The sequence below is a fragment of the Apodemus sylvaticus genome, chromosome 6 (genome assembly GCF_947179515.1).
Source record: "Apodemus sylvaticus chromosome 6, mApoSyl1.1, whole genome shotgun sequence".
Classification (NCBI taxonomy): Eukaryota; Metazoa; Chordata; class Mammalia; order Rodentia; family Muridae; genus Apodemus; species Apodemus sylvaticus.
In genome coordinates, this window is record NC_067477.1 from 87,369,745 (window position 1) to 87,389,325 (window position 19,581).

The 19,581-nt window shown below is 38.1% G+C and overlaps 1 protein-coding gene across 1 annotated transcript in view; it reads right to left on the bottom strand.

Annotated features, from left to right (window-relative positions):
- Crppa (CDP-L-ribitol pyrophosphorylase A) overlaps window positions 1-19,581 on the bottom strand; it is a 313,308-nt gene that overhangs the window by 288,778 nt on the left and 4,949 nt on the right. The window contains exon 2 of the mRNA XM_052185927.1: window positions 14,872-15,148. Coding sequence (XP_052041887.1) covers window positions 14,872-15,148 — 277 coding nt within the window. The remainder of the gene's footprint in view (window positions 1-14,871; window positions 15,149-19,581) is intronic.

Below are 19,581 nucleotides of genomic sequence, written 5' to 3' on the forward strand. Positions count from 1 at the left end.
AAGCAATTAGGCCCAATGATAGGAAAAGAGGATGAACAACACAAACATACAAACACATAAACACACAAACACACAGACACACAGACACACATATTTAATTCCCCAGTGGCTTACATACCCTTAGTCAGCCAGGGCAAGATAATCCTAGACATCCTCTAATGCCATCACCATCTCAGTGGCTTAAACAGACCTGTATCATCTCTCAAGGATTTAAACAATAGTCCAAGGCAATTTCTTTTTTTGTGAAATACTCATCTTCTTAAAGTACATACCATGTGAGTGAGAAGTCACCTTCCTAATATCCAAATCGGATTTATTAGACTGTGTTGGAAGGGGCCAGGGTAGGAATCAAGGCCCCACCACCACTATTAAACTCAAGGCAAACTCAAGAGAGGGTTAATATATTCTAACATGTATCTAATTCACAGTCATGGAAAAAGACAAATCCAAGGACCTTAGTTCAGTTGGATGCTGAATACAGAAAACCTTGAATTCAGAAGAAAGACATGAATATCGGGGATTTGGAAGACCTCAGTATGGAGTGGGAGTCTAAGTCTACATAAAAACACATTATATACACAGAATTAGTGGTCTTTTCAAAAGGTTATCTGTGGCATGAGAAAAAGCAAAAAGTATAAGAAGAGAGAATACATGTTTTCAATCTCTAGGGATTAAGGGAGAGCCTGAATCAAAGGGGACAGAGTAAGGAATTCTCTCAAGTGTTCAAATTATCCTGTGCTTTGTAGTAATGTTACAAGGAACTATGTGTGGTTTGCTGAGAAGATTCCTGCCCTCGCTCAGGCTGTGCCAGACGCCAACAGCAAGGACCAGGACCCTGACACTGGTCATCTTGAAGCCATTAACAAAGGGCTAAATAGCATCTATTTAGAAAAGTACAAGAACAACAAACCATGGCGTAGAATACCCCGAGGCCAGCTCAGTGCCCTTTCACACTTCTAGTCTGGATGCCAAGAGCTAACAGACTGAATCTTGGTGCCACATATTATTCTGAAGGCCAAATACTGTGCACCCAAAACCACCTCAGAGGCCTTCCCTTTAGAGGCCCCAAGAAACAATCACCCTCATTGCCTTCAGCCTGACAGTTCCAAGCCAGCAACAGGGATCTCATCAGCCCTTTCCTCCCAAAGTACGAGCCCTTTTTCTTTGACCTTCCAAGGAAAGAAGAGTTTAGATTGTTGGGGTGTTTTCGATAAAAATGGCCCCCAAAGGGTCATAGGGAATGGCTTTATTGAGAAGTATGGCCTTGTAGGGTCAGGTGTGGCCTTGATAAAGGAAGTATGTCACTGAAAGTGGCCCTTGAGATTTCAAATGCTCAAGCCTGGCCCAGTCTCTCTCTCTCTCTCTCTCTCTCTCTCTCTCTCTCTCTCTCTCTCTCTCTCTCTCTCTCTCTCTCTCTCTCTCCTCACAGGCAATAGGTATGTAGAATTCCGAGCAACCTCTCCAGTACCATGTCTGCCAGCATGTTACCATGCTTGACCCTCCATGAAGACAATGGACTAAATTTCTGAAACTGAAAACAAACCAAAATCAAATGCCTTCTATTATAAAAACTGCTGTGGTATCTGTGTCTCTTTATAGCAATAGATGCTGAGTAAGATAACTAGATATTCTTAGAGCAGAATGAGGGTTTTTACACATCCTCTGCCTTCATACATTTAACGGAGCATCTAATAACAAACATACAAACAAAAACAAATCATGATTATACCACAAAAAAATGGAATTTTACTTTAAGTTTTATGAAGAAAACTATAATATAGGTATGATATAGGTTTCTCAGAGATCAGTAGATTATTGATAACAAAAATAAAGGAACCTCATAAAAGGTAGGAATATGGATTGGGATAAGCAGACAAAAGGTAAGAGGAAAGGAATTATAAAAAATTAGAGTTACAGGCCTGCACCCAGAGCTGATCCTGTGCCACAGCTCGCCATACCCAAATACCATCATGAGAAAGCTGGTCTCCCAGGAGTGCTGACACACCTGAGAGTACAGGTCAGAGGGACCCACCTGGAACCCTCAGGATACAGTAACCAACAAGCAGCCTGGGACAGGATCCTTCTGGTTTCATCTGCACCCAGAGCTGACCTTGGGTGCCACAGGTCTCCATACCCAAATACAGCCACGAGAGAGTGGTCTCCCTGGAGTGCTGACACACCTCTGAACACAAGTAAGACCACCACTTCTGCTCAAATTCCTGGTCCAAGAGGAACCCACCCAGAGCCATCAGGTCACAGGAACCAAGGAAAAGCCTGGGACAGGATCCTTCTGTCCATCTGCTCCCTGGAGTTGACCCTGTGCCACAGCTCTCCATACCCGAATTCCACCTGGAGGAGCACTGACACACCAGCTTGCAGGAGAGACAAGCCACAGTCAGAGACAGCAAGACAACAAGACCTGCTAACACCAGAGATAACCAGATCACAAGAGGCAAGGGCAAGAACACAAGCAACAGAAACCAGGGCTACTTGGCATCATCAGAACCCAGTTCTCCCTCCACAGCGAGCCCTGGATACCCAACACACCAGACAAGCAAGACTCTGATTTAAAATCGCTTCTCATGGTGATGATAGAAAACTTAAAAGGACATAAATTACTACTTAAAAGAAATACAGAAGAACATAGGTAAACAGATAGAAGCCCTTAAAGAGGAAACACAAAAATCCCTTAAAGAATTATAGGAAAACACAGGCAAACAGGTAAAGGAATTGAATAACCCATCCAGGATCTAAAAAATGAAAATAGAAAAAAATAAAAAAAATCACAAAGGGAGAAAAACCTGGAGATAGAAAACCTAGGAAAGAGATCAGGAATCAAGAAATGGAGAAGATATCATAAAAAAAATTGACTCAACAGTCAAACAAAATAGAAAATGCAAAATGCAAAAATCTCCTAAGACCAAAACTAAGGATAATAGGTATAGAAGAGAGTGAAGATTCCCAACTTAAAGGGCCAGTAAATATATCTTCAACAGATTATAATTATAATTACAGAAAAAAACTTCCCTAATTAAAGAAAGAGGTGCCCATAAACATACAAGTAGCCTACAAAACTCCAAATAGATTGGACCAGAAAAGAAATTCTTCTCATCACATAATAGTCAAAACACCATAACTCCTGCCCTACAAAGGATAATAGATGGAAAACTCGAGCACAATGAGGGAAACTACACACTAGAAAAAGTAAGAAGGTAATATTTCAAGAAACACAAAAGAAGATAGCCACATAAACAGAATTCCACCTCTAACAACAAAATAACAGGAAGCAAAAATCACTTTCTCTTAATATTTCTTAACATCAATGGACTCAATTCCCCAATAAAAAGACTGAATACATAAACAGGACCCAGCATTTTACTGCATACAGGAAATGCATCTCAGTGTCAAAGAAAGACACTACCTCAGAGTAAAGGGATACAAAACAATTTTCCACACAATGGTCCCAAGAAACAAGCTGGAATAGACATTCTAATGTCAAATAAAATCGAATTTCAACCAAAAGTTATCAAAAAAGATAAGGAAGGACACTTCATACTCATCAAAGGAAAAATCTACTAAGAGCTCCCAATTCTGAACATCTATGCTCTAAATGCAAGGGCACCCACATTCATAAAAGAAACTTTACTAAAGCTAAAAGCACACATTGCACCTCACACAATAATTATGGGTGACTTCAACACCCAACTCTCATCAATGGACAGATCTTCAAAACAGAAACTAAACAGAGACACAGTGAAACTAACAGAAGTTATAGACCAAATGGATTTAACAGATATCTATAGAACATTTCATCCTAAAACAAAATAATCAGCACCTTCTTCTCAGCACCTCATGGTACCTTCTCCAAAATTCACCATATAATTGGTCAAAAACAGGCCTCAACGGCTACAAAAAGATTGACATAATCCCATGTATCCTATTAGATCACCATGGACTAAGGCTGGTCTTCAATAACAACAAAAACAACAGAAAATCACATACACCTGGAAGCTGAATAACACCCTACTCAATGATAACTTGGTCAAGAGGAAACAGAGAAAGAAATTAAAGACTTTAGAATTTAATGAAAATGAAGACACAGCATACCCAATTTTATGGGACACATTGAAAACAGTGCTAAAAGGAAAACTCATAGCTCTGAGTAGGTCTGAAAAGAAACTGGAGAGAGCATACACTAGCAGCTTAGCAGCACATCTGAAAACTCAAGAAGAAGAAGAAGAAGAAGAAGAAGAAGAAGAAGAAGAAGAAGAAGAAGAAGAAGAAGAAGAAGAAGAAGAAGAAGAAGAAGAAGAAGAAGAAGAAGAAGAAGTAGAAGAAGAAAAAGAAAATACACCCAAGAGGAGTAGACAGCAGGAAATTAAACTCAAGGCTGAAATCAAGCAAATAAAAACAGAAAGAACAATACAATCAACCAAACCAGGAGTTAGTTCATTGAGAAAAATCAACAAGATAGATAAACCCTTAGCCAGACTAACCAGAGGGCACAAAGACAGTATCCAAATTAACAAAATCAGAAATGAAAAGGGAGATATGAAGTGGATAATTTCCTAGACAGACACCAAATACCAAATTAAATCAGGATGAGATAAACCATATAAACAGTCCCGTAACCCCTAAAAAAATAGAAGCAGTCATTAAAAGTCTCCCAACCAAAAAAACCCCAAGATGGGTTTCATGCAAAATTCTATCAGACCTTCAAAGGAGACCTAATACCAATACTCTTCAAACTATTCCACAAAATAGAAACAGAAGGAGCACTACCCAACTCCTTCTATGAAGCCAATTATGCTCAAACCAAAACGACACAAAGATGCAACAAAGAAAGAACTTCAGACTAATTTCCCTTATGAATATGGATGCAAAAATACTCAATAAAATTCTTGCCAACCGAATCCAAGAACAAATCAAAATGATCATTCACCAGGATCAATTAGGCTTCATCCCAGGGATGCACACATGGTTCGATATACAAAAATCCATCAATGTAATCCACTATACAAACTCAAAGAAAAAAAACACATGATTATTTCATTAGATGCTGAAAAAACATTTGACAAAATTCAATGTTCCTTCATGTTAAAAATCTTGGAAAGATCAGGAATTCAAGGACCATAGCTAAACATAGTAAAAGCAATATATAGCAAACCAGTAGCCAACATCAAACTAAATGGAAAGAAACTTGAAGCAATTCCACTAAACTCAGGGACTAGACAAGGCTGCCCACTCTCTCCCAACCTATTCAATATAGTACTTGAAGTTCTAGCTAGAGCAATTGCACAACAAAAGGAGATACAAATTGAAAAGGAAGAAGTCAAAATATCACTATTTGCAAATGACATAATAGTATACTTAAGTGACCCAAAAAATTCCACCAGAGAACTCCTAAACCTGAAAAACAACTTTAGTAAAGTGGCTAAATATAAAATTAACTCAAACAAATCAGTAGCATTCCTATACTCAAAGGATAAATGGACCAAGAAAGAAATTAGGAAAATGACACTCTTCACAATAGTCACAAATAATATAAAATATCTTGGTGTGACTCCAACTAAACAAGTGAAAGATCTGTATGACAAGAACTTCAAGTCTCTGAAGAAAGAAATCAAAGAAGACCACACAAGATAGAAAGATCTCCCATGCTCATGAGTTGGCAGGATTAATATAATAAAAATGGCCATCTTGCCAAGAGCTATCTACAGATTCAATGGAATCCCCATCAAAATTCCAACTCAATTCTTCATAGAGTTAGAAAAAACAATTCTCAAATTCATTTGGAATAACAAAGACCCAGGATGGTGAAAATTATTCTCAACAATGATTCTGGAAATCAACATCCCTGATGTCAAGCTTTACTACAGAGCAATAGTGATAAAAACTGCATGGCACAGTACCTAGCTATACCACTCCTGGGCACATACCCAGAAGATTTTCCAACATGTAATAAGGACACATGCTCCACTATGTTCATAGCAGCCATATTTATAATAGTCAGAAGCTGGAAACAACCCAGATGTTCCTCAACAGAGGAATGGATACAGAAAATGTGGTACATTTACACAATGGAATACTACTTAGCTATTAAAAAAAAAAAACAATGACTTCATGAAATTCACAGGCAAATGAATGGAACTTGAAAATATCATCCTGAGTGAAGTAACAAACACAAAAGAACATACATGGTATGCACTCACTGATAAGTGGATATTAGCCCAAAAGCTCGGAATACCCAAGATACAATTCACAGACCATATGAAGCTCAAGAGGATGAAAGACTAAAGTGTGGATGCTTCAGTGCTTCTTAGAAGGGGAAACAAAATATTCACAGGAGCAATTATGGAGACAAAGTATGTAGCAGAGACTGAAGGAAAGGCCATCCAGAGACTGCCCCACCTGGGGATCCTTCCAGTAAACAGTCCCCAAACCCTGATGCCATTGTGGATGCCAAGAAGTGATGGGAGCTTAATATGGCTGTCTCCTGAGGGGCTCTGCCAAAGCCTGACAAATACAGAGCAGGATGCATGCAGCCAACCATTAGACTGAGCTCAGGGTTCCCTGATGGAGGAGTTGGAGAAGGGACTGAAGGAGCTGAGGGGGGTTGCAGCCTCATGAAAGGAAGCAACAGTGTCAACCGGCCAGACCCTCAGAGCTCCTGGGGACTGGACCACCAACCAAAGAGTACACATGGAAGGACCCATGGCTCCAGCTGGATAAGTGGCAGAGGATGGCCTTGCTGGACATCAGTGGGAGAAGCAGCCTTGGGCCTGAGGGTGTTTGATGTCCCAGTATAGGAGAATGGAAGGGTGGGATGGTAGGAGTGGGTGGGTCAGTGGATGGGTAGGAAGGGTGGGGGAGCATCCTCTTAGAGGCAGGGGAAGGGGGATGGTATAGGGGATTTCTGGAGGGGAGACTTGGAAAGGGGTTAACATTTGAAGTGTAAATAAAGAAAATATCCAATAAAAGGGGAAAAAGAAAAAGAAAATAGAGTCACTCAAGAAAGAAGAACTGGTTAATGCTTCCAGGTGTAAAGACTATTCATTGTCTCAGCTGTAACTGACATACTATGGTATATTTCTCACAGTTGCTATCATGTTAACATGGATACCACAGATTAAAGTGAGCAAACCCTAACAAGATGCCCCTACTTCAGACAACAGTCCCAGATGAGGTGTTCAAATCACCCATGAGCCACAAGTCCAGAATGTTCCCAGTACCACCAAGGACAAGCCTCATCTTGGAGAGAGGGTCCTGAGAAAGGGGTGTTAGGGAGTGGCAAAAGAAATGACTGGAAATCAATCATGAATACAAGTTCTGTGTTCTGCTTGAGACAACTCTCTAGAGATCTTTGGACAGTTCAGCTCTTGAAGACCAAAGCCCATTCTTTATTTCCCCAGGTTTGCTCTTGATGATCCCATGATTCAGAAATGTATTAGCCCCTTGGTTCTTAGAAAAGACAGTAAATAAATTTATATTATATATCTATATATATATATAGATATAGATATAGATATATAGATATAGATATAGATATAGATATAGATATAGATATAGATATAGATATAGATATAGATATAGATATAGATATAGATATAGATATAGATATAGATATAGATATATAGATATAGATATTAACATAGCAAATGAATTCAGAGATCTGCCTGTCTTTGTAAGCACAGACAATATGCTAGCTGTGTGGGATATGGCTCTGAGATCACCTGGCCTTAAACTAGGTCTGTCCCAGGCAGCACTTAAACTCAGGAATCTGCCTGCCCAAACAATAAATTTAGCTGGGTGGGATTTTGCTTTGCTCTGTGATCATCACTACCTAAATCTTTTTATCTCCTTCCTTAATACCTTTCTGACAGGCTGGCTCATAGTGCAGATGTTTCTGTTCTTTTAGGTTCATGAAGCCCCTTATATAATTCATATTGTATCCCTTTCTTTTGTGTAGTTGAGAAATCCTTTTTATATATTTTTGAACTCATGTTTTCTGAGCTCTTTCCTACAGTCTTAAGGACTGTCCTGAAATGTCTCAGCATTTATGATTTTTGCTGAGGAACACTGGACACACCCTTGCCTCCTGGACTTGTACTGTTGATAATTATCACGGATTCATTAACCTTAACAGAGATAGCATTCACCAAAGCAGGAACATGAAAATATGTACATTATTATACAAGCAAGCCTTATACCCTGCTAGCTCTGCTACAGGGACAGGAACTATGCCATCTCATCCATTTTACATTGCAGGACTTAGAACAGTACCCTTATCTGGGTCTGAAGAATCAATACCCCAATCATAATTGCAATACCAGGCTGATCACGAGGGATACAAGTCAGACCAGCTCCGAGATGAAGAGCTATATTGAATATGATCTAGAAGAATCTGGAATAAAAATTTCCAAGGATTCAGAGCACACAGCTGCCAGTACTTCAGTGTGTTCACAATAATCAGGCAGCTGTTCTGTGCTTCAAAATCCACAGATTTACAACAGTTTCCTGACATGTGAATGACTTGTTAAATGGATTCCCTATGATTCAATTTAACCTATGCCCCCCCTTCTCCTCTATGATGGTGAGCTAGCCCAAAGGATTAACCCTCTAATAGCATCAGAGGCCTTACAGTGACTGGTTTCCATTCTAAATTACAACATTTCTTGAGCATCAGATCAGGTGTGATCTCAGGATCAGAAATGTCAACAACAACAACAATACCCTATTAATTAGAAATTCCAAGTATGTAGAGTGTTCTAATAACTTGTAAATCCTTTATTATATAATATACAGAATATACATTTAGTTTCTAAATCAGGAAGCTCCAAGATATTAGGAAGAATGGTTCTATAAGAAACCATATTGCCATGCCTTGGAGAGTAAGCTGGAATATGGAAATAGAGACATCAAATATGATCTATTTCTATAAGATGATTAGGAAAATAGCAATATATGTAATTATATGATATAAACTTTATGTTATAAGTAATAAAAATATAAGTAAGCAAAGATACAATCAAACTTTTCACCCCAGGAAAGGAAGAAACTCAAGCAGCTTTCCATATGTCCTCTTCTGGCACAAGTCTTTTGGAAACTATTTAGCAAATACTCTATCTTTTACAATTCATGTCATGACTTCAGTTCTTCAGGTACTCAGTAGCTAGGCCTTGCTGGATCTACTAGTATGCAGTAGCCTAGCTGTCCCTGTACAAATGAGTCCCAACCACCTTTTAGACATTTCTTATTAATCCTGTATACTTTTACTGTCTAACACTTCCCTTGTAAGAAATCCTTGTTGCTATTTATCTTAACATTAAGTATAGAAATATGTGATTATTTCATGCTTAGAAGATACAGATATTTTTATTTTTGTTAAAAATGACAGTAAGAATTTTTTAAGCTATGGCAATTTAAAAACAAAACTAATAAATGCAAGTCAGAACTTTTTAAAAAAGCCTTAAAAATATGACTGAGCTTATGTCAAAATTTTGGGGAAGTAACATAAAAAAGGAAATAAGATTATAAAACTGTTTTGGGTTAACAAGGATATTTAACTTTTAACAGACAACAAAGAGTGATAACTCACATCATGGGCCTATGCTACTTGGTTAGGACAAGGCTCTGACAAAAGGTTATGAAGGACACATCCCCCTTTAAAACATGGAACATCCAAGTCAAGGAAGACAACAAGCATGATTGTCTTGGCGTTCGACCTATGCAGCAGGGCCAGCTGCTCCTGAAAAGCCCTACAGCTTGCACATGTGGAAGAATAGTTTGATTTAATGTTACCCAGCATCTACAAAACCACAAACCAAGAATCAACGCAGTGCTGTTCAAAGTTGCAAATGTGCTTGGAATTGTTGGCAGAAACAACATAAATCCATGCTTCAAACACACACCCTATCCCTTGTCCACAGGATCCTCCCTGATAAAGTCCTGCCAAACAAGAGTGAGACTCCTTCTTTGACATCTGTTACAGCTCAAACTATAAGGCAAAGGGGGAAACAGATCATGAGCAAGAGTGAACAGAAAGGAAAAGTTGGAGAGCTACCAAGAAGTACAATTAGCTGCAATGTATAAATGGTTTAAATATTAAAGCACAAAATGTAAAATCAAAAACAGAAAGAAGACAAATCACATTGGAAAAAGGACTATAAATAACTCCAGAGAACTGAAAAATATTAAATGGATTCCTAACCAGGAGATTAGACACAGCTAAAAAGTGAATGAAATAGAAAACAGATTACCTAGGAAACATGGAAGCAGAATAGAGACATGAAGATGGGATGGAAAGCTCTAGTATGCATATATACATATATCATATATATATGGAGAAAAATATATGCAGTTAGGAATGTGGCAGAGAATAACCAGGCAATGATTTAGAATTTCCTAGAATACAAATATGAAATCCAGTTTCATAAATAATAATAAATGCAAAGGAAGAAAGAAAAGAAATCATATCAAGGCACATCCTACAGACCGAACAATTATGAGGAAAAGGATATGAGCATCTTTCAAGAGAATAACAATGTATTTGTCACATTTTTTGTTAATGATGTGTGCACATATGTGTGTGTCTGTGTGGATGTGTGGACATTTGTACAGGCACATGCAGAGGCCAGAAGACATTAAATCCCCTGAAGCCTCAGATACAGGTTTGAGTCACAAGACATGAATGCTAGAATATAAACTTCAGTCCTCAGCAAGTGTCATATAATACATGCTCTTAACCACTAAACCATCTCTCCATTTCCATGGGAATACAGTTTTAAAAGTCTAGTTTTATTTTTGCAGACTTATCAAAAAAGGAGAAGAAAGAAAACAGGAAAGAATTTTATAATCTATTTTTAAGGTAATGGAAAAAACATTCACTTAATATTTTATACCCAAATTACCATTAACAGTAAGAGAGACTCCTTGTAAGAATCTACCCATTGAACTTATAGAAGCCATCTTGCCTACATGTGGAATTAAAGACTATAACTACACAAAGACAAACTGGGTCCTGGTGACACTTCCAAGCTTTTTTATGCAGCTAACCTTATTCATAGGTGCTTAGAGTATCCCATCTCTACTGATAGTTTTTTAACTAAATTGGAATGTATACAGTAGCTCTATCTGAGTGGTCAATAGAATGCTTGTGTCCTAGGGCAACACGACTCAGGTTACTCTTCACCTTCTGTGGACAGGTTAATGGCATTATTTACCACCCTTTGAAGGAATCCATCTACTCTAATCTGTATTTGCTTCTTCATGATTACAATTCTTGGTTGTCAGGAAGTATAATTTGCATATAACTGAGGCTACGGGGACAGTATTATAAGCACTCCCAGCCCTTTATGAAAACTTCAGAGCAGGTTACAGATTGCATCAGTGGTAAAACCTGTTTCTTAGAGACCCTCCCACATTATCTGAATGCAGCCTTTGAGTTTTTTATCATTTTAAAGCTTTCCGATAATTAAAGCAATGCGCAAACATGCAAATATGTTCTGTCTAGTGTGGTCTGAGTGACTCCATGGAAATCCCAGCTTCGTCTGTCTTTAATTCATATAAGAACTGATTTTTATTGCATAGAAGTTTGTCTTTCTCTGGATTTAAATTTAAACCAGTGGTAACATCTAGTTAATCATTAATAAATTGAAGAAAATCTTTAATACGCATGTGAAACTCATGACTTTACGATTCATGAAAAGTGTCCTTTCCCATCCACAAAACCACGACAATGTCTCCAAAAGAAACCATATTTCTTGTCTTTTCTAAAAAGCAATGTCATAAAGTTTTGGTTCTGAATCATGCTTTTAAATGTAATTAGAAAATCCCAGATTTCATGAAAAGTACAAGTTGTTGATTTTAAAATATATATGTGATTAAACTTTAAAATTAGTTTGATTCACAGTGTAAGAAAATGGCAGTTTAATAAGAATTGCCACAAATGTTTGTCAAAAAATAAAAATAAAAAATAAAACAGTTCTCACCTCAACAGGAATAGAAGATAGTTTATTCTGGAGCCAAATTTGACTAATCATAGCCTGGGAACACAAATTTAGGTTACTTTAAATTTCATGTTCCAACATGGAAGTAGTTTCATCAAGTTTTTATAGTAACAAAGCAGAGAAAGTCATAAATCAAGACACTTTTCACATGTACTAGTGGAAATATCACAGAGGAAATAACAGCAAGACGGAGAAAGTTCTGTCAGCCATGGCTGCTATCTGATGACAATCTTAGCTTTGGGGTTGGTGGAAGTTACTGTTCTGCCAAATTAATAGATGCCAAAGGCATTTTATCATGAGTCACAGGATACTACTTCCAGCACAGAGGTAAACAAGGAATGGCTACTCCCAGGGGCTAACACTAGCTAGAGGTTAAGTCTGGATGAGGCTCTCCACCTCCAAGATTCCAGCCCTCCCTTCGCCACAGCTCTCAGCCATCAATCCACCTTTACAGACAGCAAGAATTCTCTGACATACTCAACAAAAAGTACCTGCCATACATTTCAATAGGCTTTATTAATTGCATAAAACAATGACATCCTCAGCATATTAATTAGAACAAGAAAAATAATCTTTGTCACTTAAGGCATTACCAAGAGGAGTCCCAATATAAAAACAGCATCTGAGTTCTATTAAACTAAACTAATTCTATATGTTAAGTATCCATTTCCACAGAGACACCCCTACAGCCTAGAAGGAAATACATTAACCTCAGGAAGTAAACAACTTAGAGGTTTCAGGAAGTGACCAGACTCTAGGTTTCTCCCCAGTGCACTGCTTATAAAAATAGTAAGGAGTAGGGCAGCAACTGAAAGGGACAGAACAGTCAAGTTGCCTACAAGACTCTAAGGCTGCTTAGAAAAGGCAAATCTAACAAGATGCTTAGAAGAAACTACCTGGAAAAAGATACCAGCTGAACTGCCCGGAAGAGAGAGAGAGAGATCAAAATAAGCTCCCTGGGGAAAGGCCCTCCCCAACCTGTTGAGCTGCAGTGTTAACTTAGTTATCTTACTGTTAATTTGGCAACCTATCAGTTATGCAACGTTTCCAGCACTCCTGTACCCATGCTGGAGCAGGCTTTGAGTGATGCAGCTCCAGGGAGTCTACTCATTCATATTTTTGTAAATAACACCAATTAAAATCCTTGACTCAACAAGTTGGGCTTTGGTGGTATCTTATTTAGGGTTTTATTGCTGTTAGCAGATACCGTGACCAAGGCAATTCATATAAAGGCAAACACTGAATTAGGATTAGCTTACAGTTTCAGAGGTTTAGTCCATTATCATCACTGCAGAAAGCATGGCATGATCTTAGAAGACCACAAAGCCTGCCCCCACAGTGACACACGTCCTCCAACAGGGCCACACCTCCTAGTAGTACCATTCCCCATGGATCAAGCGCTCAACCACAAGTATCTATGGGGGCCAAACCTATTCAAACCACCACAGGTGGTATCCTTGCTTTAGTCTGTCATTGATTCCCTATTTGGGGTGAACAGACATTTGTTTATGTCTTCCTTGGAATAGTGCCATTCATTATTTTTCCCCTGTCTCAAATTCAGACTGCAAACTTCAGTTTCATGTCTGTGCCCATATTTACAGAAGTTTACCTAATGAACAGAAAAAGTAAATATGTTCCACAGATAGCTATGATAGGCATTTGCTCAGCCTGTGTTTATCCAAGTAACAAAGAATGAGAGACAATCATGTCCTCTTCAAATGACTAGTATTCGTGATGCAAATGTCATGGGTGACTATTCATTCTAGAAAATAAGCCATTGCTGACAGACTCAACGTACAAAATCAAGTTCCATGGGCCAGATTTTTGTTAATTGTGCATACCCTGCACTTCTGCCAGATTTCTATGTAGAAATACAACAACTTATGAATTTCACTCATTAAAATTCTATTTGCCTGTATATATATCATATATATAATTTTCATTATGAAAAATTTTAAATAAATAAAACATCACACACCAAAATAAGCCAGACCCAAAGTCTATATAACATAATGAAAATGCATACAGTTAGAATTTGCATTGAAATGGAAATTGTGAAACTAAACATTACATTTTACAGCTTTAGTACTAAATATATTTAATATAATTAACCACCACCAAAACCAAAAAGAAATTTTTAGAACAGAATTAGAAGTAGAAAAATAGCTTTATACCCTTTTTAACAACTTATGGCTGGGCAGTGGTGGTGCACACGTTTAATCCCAGCACTTGGGAGGCAGAGGCAGATGGATTTCTAAGTTCTAGGCCAGCCTGGTCTACAGAGTGAGTTCCAGAACAGCCAGGGCTACACAGAGGAACCCTGTCTTGAAAAAACAAAAAACAAAAAAACAAAAACAAACAAACAAACAAAAAACTTATGCCTATTATCTACAATCTAGATATTCTCTCATATGTGGAATCTAAGCAATAATGTGTGTGTGTGTGTGTGTGTGTGTGTGTGTGTGTATAGAGAGAGAGAGAGAGATTCATAGATACATAGATACATAGATAGATATATACATAGATAGATAGATGCAAACAAATGTACATATTGGTACAGATAGCATGGCAAGGAAAAGAAGAACTAACTAACTATAAGGGAAAAAAGGACTGAATGAACATAATAGTTATATATTCTAATTATATCATTAGCCTATTCTTCTCTACATAGCTCATATCACAATATGATAAATGATATAATAAAAGAAGTCCACGTCTCACAGTCTGCAATGTTATGACAGCCCTAAAGTACTGTCTTCAAGTCATTGTTCCTACTACAGTTAAATATATTCCTATTAAAATTCAGCAAATTAACCACACCACCATGTTTGCCCCTTAACCATTATCAGTGTCAAACACTCACCCCATGTTCCTTAGCTGCTAAGACAACTCTCAAGAGGATATCTTCCTCAACAAAGGGTCTCACGGCATCATGGATAATCACAACTTCTGGCTTAGTGAGTTTAGAGTCTGGCTGATCTTCTGCCAGGGCTTTCAGTCCATTGAAAATTGATCTGTGGCGTGTAGCTCCGGCCTCAGCTAGGGAGATGCGCTTATGCCCATACCTCTGGATGATACTGCTCATGGCTTCCATGTTCTCCCCTGTCACTGTCACAACAATGTCCTTTATCCAGCATACTCTACAAAGAAAACATGTATACATTTAATAAAAATGAACTCTAAAGCTCATAAAAGAAAACTGAATTTCCAGTTTAAATAAGTATCATCAACTGATCTACATTGGGAGATTAATCCTGAAGGCTCAGTTGTTAAGCTTTTTTATGAAGTCTGGGAGTCAGTACCATTTCATCAATAAAGGTGATTTTTCACACTGTATGTATCTTACCTGGAATGCTACATAAAGTATGATATCCCATATATTAGATACATGAGATTTTTCACTTCAATAAAATTTGAAAAAATGACATTCTGTAAATTGTCTAAGAAAATATACAAAAGATTATGCTTTTAAATTTATTTTTTTCCTATTATTTTACCCTTCAGGGGGTAAGAACAATATAAAACATTATTGAGTTCTACAAGATATCTCAAGATGTTACATGAGCTGCAACCAACCACACAAATATTAAAACTAGGTAGCTGATCTCATACAGATCCACCAGACTGATCTCAGTCCATACTGGCTGGCTCTGGAATCACACAAGTTTAACAGATACCAGTACTAACAAGCAACGCTGGGGACCTGCATGTTCCCATGGACCAAAACCAGGACAAATGCCTTTGACCCACACACAGTATTAGTCAATTCAGAGTAAAAGTCACTTAAAATTCCTAATATTTTATATGCTAACTACAAAATTCAATTCTTATTTCTTTAAATAAGAAAAATAGATAAAGTTATGAGCCTATGACCTCCTTCTTCAGTCATGCTAGAATAGATAAGTACTGAAAGGAAAGTTTCAAAATGAGACATAACAAGAAATGCACTTAACATTCATTAAGGATGTCTTGTTTTGTAACCTGTATGAGATTCACATAAACCTCAATGCTGTCTCTTACTGGGGTAGTATTTTTCAGAAGACATTTATATGATAATTTATAGAATATACTTTTTAAGTTGTGCAAGAATCACATAATTTCTTTACTACTTCCATAATATGGTATATACCTTTATATATTTCAATTTTATTCAAAATGAACATAAGAAAGAAAAAAAAGCCACTTTTTCATTGATGAAACAGCATTCTTTTTTGTTTGTTTCAATTAGTACTCTAGAATATGGGCTCCGTGGCAGCACATATATCTGTCTTATACATTGCTTTATACAAAACTCTTACCAGGTGTTCAATAAGTATTTACTGAATGAATAAACTGCCCATAGTGTAACATCTTACCCTTATGCACTGGTTTTCTTGCTTTTAACCATAGATCCTAAGGCTCCTTATAGGTACTCAATTACTTTTACGTTTTCTCAGACATTTCAAGAAGGGTTTAATAATGAAAACAATGTAATAATATAAAAAGCCCATAAGCAATTGGTAGTCTTTCCAAGTGATAAAAACTATAGAATGAGATTACTTGCAAATGTTTCTTTGGTTTGTTTAGTCCATCTCCCATCCTTTGTCATCCTTGGCAATTCTAGAACTTACCCCTCTCAGGAAGTGTGGAAATTATACTGTTCACAAAGATTATAGCAACTAGAAAACCACCACTTTGCAGTCCTCACCCCACCCTCTCAGGGTGTAGTTCTGAAAAGGTTCTGGCTAAAGTCCTCGTTCTTATAATCTCTCAGGTCTGAAACTTCATGAATGGGGCCTTAACTGTCTCATCTTAGCCCAACCCAGTTTATTCTTGCTACTTCTAAAAGATCCCTCTCAAGTTCAAACCCTAGGGCCATACTACTAGTTCTGGCCCAGACCTGTGTAGACCTTACTGCCCACTCCCAGCCCCATAAACACACAGGCCTTCCCTCTATCATGACCCTCTTCTTTCATGAGTAGCTTCTCCCTGATAGGAAAATAATGTGGGTCTGAGATGCCCATATAGGCTCCTGTATTTGAAGATTTGATCCCCAACTGGGAATGCTATTTTAAGGTAACATGAAACCTTTAGTGGCAAGAGTCATGGCTAGCATCCATGTCACAAGTTCTTTGAAAGTTAAAGTCAGGCCAGCTTCCAGCCTACATTCTGTTAGTTCTGCTGACCCACTTCAAATGCCCTCCCACATAACAGGTTGCATCCCCTGTAAAGTCAAGCTTCTCCTCACTTAAACTGATCCTCTCACACTGTTGAGAAAACCAATATAGAGGGCAACATATCCTCTTACTAGCATGTCTCTGTTGTGCTCTTATTTCTCAGCCCTGCCCTTCCTTCTCTCCCTAGCCTACCAACCCATCTCTGAGCCTTACTCACTCCTCAGGTCAAGACACAGCGCAATGCAGGGACCTTTGACCATAAAGCTGGGCGCAACCTCCTTTCCTTCCACTCCCAAAAGACTCGTCTCCCAAAGGTTATTACAAGTCATGCCATAGAACTGTCATTTTTCTCTCTCATTAGGCTCCTGGTTCTCAGAAAGACCACATCCCAGAACCAGGCACATATGTTACTATAGGTAATATTAGGTATAGAAACAGCGAAAAATATGGATGTGTTGCTATTGTCTATGGCTTATATTGAGGATTTTGCATACAATATCTCTACGCCCATGTGGGAGACCAAACTGTGGGAAACCAGACTTTCAACAGCTCTCACCTTGAGAATCCACTGACCTTTTGTCAGGAGCCGCACCACCCCCTCCTTCACACAAGGCTGATCATGAGAATCAACTGGTCCTTATCTTGGCTGAACACCTGGGGTTGTCTAGGCGGAACCAGCATTCCAGAAAAACTGCTAGATTTTTCAAGCATCCGCCCCAGATGACTTTCCCACTTTCGGTGCCTTTAGGATTCCCCTCAGCCCCTCCCTATTTCCTCACTGTGTGTTCATAACCAGGCTTTGAGCCTTTCATTAAACAGACCTTGACAAGACAACCCTTTGCTTGGTCTTGCTCCCTTTTCTTGCCCGTTTCTTTTTCAGGCTTGGTCCTCCTCAACCCCCCAAATAACTAGGTCCCGCGGGAAGGGATACACCCAGTTCTTTGGGACACATTGCTAGGCTCTCAGTGGTACGCTTGAGGACACAGAGATAATAGTCTGCCCAGGAGAAAATCAAAGGACTTCGATGAACCCAATCTGACAATGGAGCACACACCGTTAACCTAAATAAAAGTCTAAATAAAAGAGGGAAAGTCTAATGTCTAGGAGAGAAAATGTCATTCTGGACCATTCTACATTTAACACTTCATTTCTGTGACCAGAATTAAAGCATGTGGCATGGTTGCCTTTGCAGTAAAGCAGTCAATTTCCTATAATTTCTAATAACTCCAACAAAGGAAAGTTTTCTTTCATTTATTTACTGGGATATTCAACAAATGTCAACCAAGCATCTAGCATATGCCCTCTCTTATGCAAGGCAGAAGAAACAACAGTGAGCACAGAAGTATAGCCTTTCTTATATCGCATACCATATGTTAACAAATACCTGCTAACTGGACAGAAACAATGCTTACAGAATTAGGTAAAATGCTTTTAAGGAATTATTAAGCTGGGCTTGGTGGTACATGCCTTTAGTCCCAACATTAGGGAGGCAGAAGCAGGGTAATCTATATGAGTTTAAGGCCAATTAATCTACAAAGCAAGTTCTAAGATAGCCATAACTTCACAGAGAAACCCGTCTTGAAAAATGAAGAAGAGAAAGATGAAGAAAAGGAGGAAGAGGAGTAGGAAGAAAGGAAGGAAGGAAGAAGAAAAGAGAGAGGAGGTAGAAAGGAAGAAAGGAAGGAAGGAAGGAAGGATGGAAGGGAGAGAGAAAATGAAAGAAAGAAAGAAAGAAAGAAAGAAAGAAAGAAAGAAAGAAAGAAAGAAAGAAAGAAAGAAAGAAAGAAAGAAAGAGAGAAATTATTAAAAGCCACAAAATGTGTTGATTATTTAATGTGGTCCCATGTTACCATCTTTTTATTATAAAAGAATTATAATATATATTCAGCTACATCAGCAGCAGAATTTTTCTATAAAGCAAGAGATTCCTAAGCTGATTGACTTTGTTGGTTTCCATTGGATGTTCTTCCAGAGAATTCAGCTGAGATAACTTTTAAAAGTTTAATGAAAAATTATAGTCAACTAAAACACAAAAGACTCAAGAAGAAAAATGAAAGGCTAACCCAGAACGTAAGCATTCAAATATCTGTTCAATGATTCCTTCTGCTTCAAATGAATTAAATTAGTTGTAAGTAATCATAAACAGCTAGAGCTGTAGCTTTAGACCATTCCTAGGCAATTGCATTAGCTTTATTAAATGTATGAGTGTTTTGCCTGCACATATGCATGTACACCATACACATACAGTCCAGTGAGACTACAAGACAGACACAGATGTTTGTGAACTGCCATGTTGGTGCTAGAAACTGAACCTGAATCCTCTGCAAGAGCAACACGTGCTCTTAACCACTGAGCCGTCTTCCTAGCCCCAATGTATTAAGTTGAATTTATCATGGGTTTTGGGCTTGGGGGGTGGG